This window comes from Pygoscelis adeliae, unplaced genomic scaffold (assembly GCF_000699105.1).
Source record: "Pygoscelis adeliae isolate BGI_AS28 unplaced genomic scaffold, ASM69910v1 Scaffold156, whole genome shotgun sequence".
Lineage (NCBI taxonomy): Eukaryota > Metazoa > Chordata > Aves > Sphenisciformes > Spheniscidae > Pygoscelis > Pygoscelis adeliae.
In genome coordinates this window covers 5,352,550-5,358,549 of record NW_008825016.1, presented here as the reverse complement: position 1 = coordinate 5,358,549, position 6,000 = coordinate 5,352,550, and the positions used below count along the sequence as shown (strand labels likewise).

The following is a 6,000-nucleotide window of genomic DNA, read 5'->3' as shown; positions in this document are numbered from 1 at the left end:
CCTCGAGCTGTATTTATATTTTCAGACACTGTAGCTCCAACAGAAAAACATTGAAATTGCCAGCCAGAAGCCTGCATTACATACCTTACAAAATAAAGAATAGCCTTGAAAGAGTAAATGCGTTGTTAAGAATGACAATCTTTAACACTGATTGTAGCAGATAAACAGTTCAGTGTTAAAAAATAAAGTAAAAAGGCAAAACTTCTATGTTTCTTTTTAGAAATGTACCTGACCGGTGCTGCTGCCACCCACTGAAAGTTAAGCCACTTGTGCAGTCGCAGCAGAAGGAAGTTGTCAACTTTTACACTAAGTACGCACATTTATAATGTAAGATCATTTCTCTCTCGCTTTTGTTAGGAATTGCTGAATCCAGCGGCCTGACAGAGGCGAGGCTGCCACAGCTCCATGGCCCCAGGTCCAACCAGTAGCAAGGCTCAGGCTGCATCCCCCATAGGCACATGCACACAGAGCACACATACACACCACATACGTATATATACACGGCCGGCCACACAGGTCAACCCAGACAGACACAGAGCACTCACGTGAACACAGGCAGCATCAACAGCCTCATCCTGCTCCCCTCTTCGGCTGAGCAGGATGGAGGTCCATTAGGGGGAGATATATTACGTATTAGCAGGAGATATATATCTGTATCTCCCACTAATATATACTGTATAGATACATTGCTTATTTTTATAAGTACAATGTTGTTCCGCACCAGGAGGTCAGTGAGAGAGAGGGTGCAGGGTTCTTTCTGGATCTTAATTAGAAAGGCCTGACAACAAATGGCTTAACAAAATAGCCCTTTTAATATGACAGAACAAAACCAGGAATATAAATAGGATAAAAAGAGGAATACAGGTAGCAAGTAAAACTTATACCCCTTCAGATGCTGGGTAGCCTGCCTTTGTGGAGCACCGGACGGAGCCTGGATGGATTTTCCCGTGGTGCACTGCACAGGTCCCATCCATGGAGGGTTTCCTTCTTCCCATGCCCATGGCGCACAGGGTGGGCTGGCATGGGGCACTCCATCAGGTTCCCATACAGCAGCTGCCCATGCTGACGTTCAGGCTGCTCAAGTGCCAGGTACGAGGCCCAGTAGAGCAGACACGTCTGTTCAACATCACTAACTCCTTGAATACGACACCTCCTGCAAGGCTCGCAGTACAAACGCGGATCTCTCCGGTAGCTGGGCTTAGACACAGTCCAGCCAGCAGCTGACCCCTGGACCCTCTCACCTCCGGATACATACGTCCTCTCACTGCAGTGTCTGCAGTTGCTGGCACCACAGGCACACCTCCCGCCCTGATCCCACTCCAGTGGCTGCACTCAGACCCCAATCACACCCACCCAGGAAAAGGGAAAGGGATTTAGGAAGGAGACTGGACAGGCTGCACTGATCAGGTGAAGGGCAAGGCTAGAAAAACATACTGACCAGCACCCTACTTACACACGACCGGCCCTTTTTATCTGCTTATCCCATTATTTTCCCCACACTTTCTCCTTCCAAAATCTCCTTCGGGTCACCTGGTTAAATCGCTGCTGAAGAAAAGGGTGAGTTGGTTTTCCCAGCATTCTTGGTTGGATGGCTGCTCCACGCAGTGAAGCATTTCTAGGGACAGCATCCTAGAGCGCCGTCAGCTGTGGGCAGCTCTGTTAGCATTTCTGTTGTGAGAGCTTTATAAAAATCAGCCTCCTCATTCATATCAATGAAGATTCTTTCACGAAAACCATATTTTGTGTTGCAGAGAAGCAGCACTAGGTAATGCCGACACTGCCCAAAGAGGGAAGACCCAGCTGCAGGCGAAGGCAAAGCAAAAATCAGCAAAAGGAAAAAAAATGGCTGAAATTGCCATGAAAATCAAAGATGACATCGCTAGCTCCCATCCACTTCCAAGGGATCTTTCAGCAGAGCTGGTCCAGTTACTCTGTGCCAGGGATTCAGAACCTTTCCCCCAGCCTGGCGGCCAGAGGGGCTCCGGGAGTGGCGATGGCTCTTCCCCAGGTACAGGCACGGGCAAAGCAATCTCTGAGAAAGAGAGAATGGATGCCACTGCCTGAGAAACTGAAGATCTCGGGAACAGTTCCAGTCCACTTCCAGGGGATTTTCCTGCAGAGCTGCACAGCTTATTCTATGTCTCACCTTTTAAATATTTATTGATGCATCAAACCTCAATTTTCTGCTCTGGTTCGCAGTGTTGCAGAAATAATTATGACAGATTAAGCAGTCATTAATAATTAATGACTTAATAATTAAGCAGAACTTATTATGACAATGCTGTTAATATAGTTATTTCCAAGCCCAAAGGAAGATTTGAAGTATTTATTTCTCAACTTTTGATCCACTCTTTTGATGAGAATCTGTCCCTAACAGTATAGGGCCAACAGATCATCACAAAGATTCATCTTTTTGTCCGTATATTTTTTTCATTGCTCCATCTTACTTGAAAAGGGGTCACTGGCTTCCTCAGGCTTGTTAGATCACAACTGCTCAGTTTTAATTGTAGGATTGGAAGCTACAAAAACCGTGTAGATTGAAATAAACATGACCGCTTCTGGGTTAGGGGATAGAAGACCGGTCTCCACCCACAAAGGAGCACCAAGGACAATGGCAGGTCCCCACTGGCCCGGGTATTCTGTGCCTTGCCTTCAAAACGTCCCCCTCAGCCTGGCAGTCGGAGCAACTCCTGCAGCAGTGGGGACTCTTCCCAGATCGACGGGTATCTGCAGAATCACCCCAAAAGTGGCCCCAAAGCACGGCCACTACTGCCGGTTTCCTGCGTATTGCGGGATTCATTTTAGCACCGAAGGGAACTAAACCTTCCTCTGGAACTTGTCCTCTAGTTCTGACACTGACGCTGCCTCTCTGGCCTGGGGATTGTCTAATGACACATGGGATCACGCAACATGTCTCAAGGCAATGGCCAAAAGAGTGCCCGTACAGCTAATTTTTTTTTTTCCCCAACAGTTTTGGCCAAAACACAATCACATAAGCTTTGTAGTTCTTTCGGACTTTACAAGAGCAATACTCTCCCACCACACCCACAAAACCAGAGTACTCCCGCATGTCAAGTGATTTGCGACCTTGTGACGCCAAGCTCGGCATCCTTCAGCTTTCCTTTGGCACACAGAATACCACTGGCTTCAGGGTCCATATTCTCTTCCAGCTGCAACGCTGCCTGCAAATACTCCCGTCAGGGTAGCCGCACCGGCAGGTCCTTTAAGGGCACAGGGGTAAAAGCCTTACGTGTTTTATTTAACAAAAGCAGGACTCCAAGGCCTGCACAATAACAGGAATCCTGGTGTCTGGAGGGCAAACCCGCTAGACCAGGGCTGCAAGTCGGTGCATCGTCCCCACAAGAGTTCATCTCCCTCATGACTCTCAGCAGCCTCGCCTGCATGGCCTGGCAGGTGCCCTCTGCTTCCCAGGGGTTCCAGTGGAGTAAGGGCAAAAGGCAAAAGAGGCCACAGTCCTGGCTGATCTGAGGGTAATTGCTAATTAATGAATTGCACACAACTCTTAAGTATAGATAAGACTAGTACCAAAATCCTGTAATGGGTAGGGATCTGTAAATCAATACACTCGTAACTGGAAGCTTCTCCTTTCTTACCCTGTGGAAAAATCATAACCTTTCAATTACAAAAAGCAAACCACTTCTTTGAAAGATAAGTGTGTTTTTATTTTTCTAAGCTTGCACTTGTGGAACATAATAAATGACCTGATATAATGACAACTTTGCAAAAGAAGAATCCCCCTCTCCCCAACATCTGGACAGCAATATATAAATATTTACAATGAAAAAATAGGAAAGGGAAGAGAATGAAGTCAACATTAGCCAAGTCAGTTTGTTTCTACACATCTGATTTTGAACATCAATTATTTCATTCAATTCAACCTTAACCAAAACTTTCCTTTCACAGTACTGAGACTTTAACTTCATCTTTTAGATCTTATGTGCAATAGATACACTCCTGCTCTGCTTCTATAGTTTTCTCCTGTACAGTAACCATAGAATTTCCCCACTAATTTTTTTATTTCAGTTTGTTAGCTTTGAAAACAACAAAAAAATTAAATATAAGTTTATGTCTCCTGATACAAAGTTTCTCACACAGTCAAACACATCACAACACTGAAAATCAGCATAATGAAATGCTGTATAGCTTCTTAACAAGGACATTAGGTCTGGGTTCTAAATCTGTTGGCTTTAACAAAAGCTCTCTTCAAATAGAACAAGTACATATAGAAAAAATAACCTTCTTATTTTCTTGTTAAAAAAGGAAATGGTGCTTTCTATAAACAAAAGATACGATTTCCTTGACACAGATATAAGGTACAGTGGAGAGAGCTCAGAAAGCTTCAAATAAAATTGGCATTTGTTTAAAAGAATGATTTAAGAAGTTGGTTGGAAGAGGTTCAATCAGCCCATTTAGTCTGGTAATTCTAGAAACGTCAGTGTAAAAAAACCCTACTGTTTTTGCTTTCTGCTATACAGTGTCACACAATCACATGACTGAAACCATGTTGCCTGCAGAAATGGTAGACACCGATCACGCACGATTTGGTTGTATTATGTCAACACTGATTGCCTTGTCCAACAAGAGGTTCAACGTCCTTCGGATACCGAGGTGCAGTCCTTAGCAGTCGTTTCACATATGTGAGCTTCGTCTGCCTCTAGTGCCCAACGATACACGAAGCCTTGGCTCTCTTGCTTTATAGTGTTCATTGAAGTCCAATCTAAAGCTAAGAAACCGAAGGCTTTCGTCAGAACTGGTTGTCAGCAGGACCAAGAACTGCTGGACGATTCCCTGAAGGAGACAGAAAAATGCAAGAGACAGCTAAGACGACATCAGTGGCGTGTTTTGCACAGGGATGCCAGGTGGTGCCCAGGCCTGGCAAGGATGCAGAGGGAACCCAGGAAAGGGCAAGCACAAGCACTTATACCCAACTGTTAGCAAATGAGTTATGCTGGATTCCTTTGTTCTGCAAAAACCCAGAGCTTCATTTTATCTTCAAACGTCTGCCATGCACTTCAGAGTCTCCAGTGCAAACAGCCTGGCCTTTTAAACCGCCCCCCGCCTTGCCCTGCTGGCACCCTCCATTTGTCCAAAGGTCCCCAGGCTGCAGGGGAGCTGCCCCGGCCCTCCCAGGGCAGCCCCACCGTACCCGGGAGACCAGTTCAGGATCCAAGCCGTGCCAACAGGAGACCTCACCTTGTTTCTGTGTAATACGTACAATGCAGGCCAGGCCAGCATTAGACCACTGCTTGCTTCAAAAACAGGTATTTGATGTAGGCCCTACAGCAGCAAGCGGCACCCCAGAGGAGCAGAGCACCTGCCCAGTAGGGCAGTCACTGCTACAGACCCAGTGGCTAGACTCCACGCATTTGGAGCAGTTTTTCTGTGGGACTTGTACTTGGCATGCAGAAGGCACGCTTCTGGAGCCCATCTTCCCATTCGGCTCTAGCCAAGGGACTGCAGGAGCTCCACAGCATGCAGGAAAGCAGAGGACTTTGGGAGGATGGGAAGACTCACTTGAAGAGCTCATTCCTGATCTCCACTAAATACTAATGTGGACATGCCTGTAACTAGAGCATCCCATTACTTCTAAAGATGACCAAGGCTGGCCGGAGAAGTCCTGCATGGAAAATCCATAGTAGGGGTCACCAGGAATACAGTCCAAAGGCAAAAGCTACATTGCCAACTTGGAGCAATCCTGTAGAGCTCACAAACTACAATCTATTCACAGCCTACGCTTCTTAAAGAATTTGGCTCCATTTTTCTCTGGGAGGGAGAATTGCAATATTTAGAGCCAGGAGCAAATTCCTCCCAGATTTGAAGTCCTCGCATCAGAACTCAGGATGTCGACAGCCTTCAACAAAAACCACCAGTATTTTATAACCTGGGTGCCCTATTCTGTTTTCATTCAAACGCCCATGTGAACTGAAGTCTTTTGACAATGCAGCACTTCAGCCAGGGTAGCTATAGCTTGGCAAAGCT

General features: G+C 46.1%; 1 protein-coding gene across 1 annotated transcript in view; it reads right to left on the bottom strand.

The window, feature by feature from the left end:
* Positions 1-3,658: 3,658 nt before the first annotated feature.
* The window catches only part of TUBGCP3 (tubulin, gamma complex associated protein 3), a 72,521-nt gene continuing 70,179 nt past the window's right edge, over positions 3,659-6,000 (bottom strand). The window contains exon 22 of the mRNA XM_009326313.1: positions 3,659-4,809. Coding sequence (XP_009324588.1) covers positions 4,651-4,809 — 159 coding nt within the window. The 3' untranslated portion in view covers positions 3,659-4,650. The remainder of the gene's footprint in view (positions 4,810-6,000) is intronic.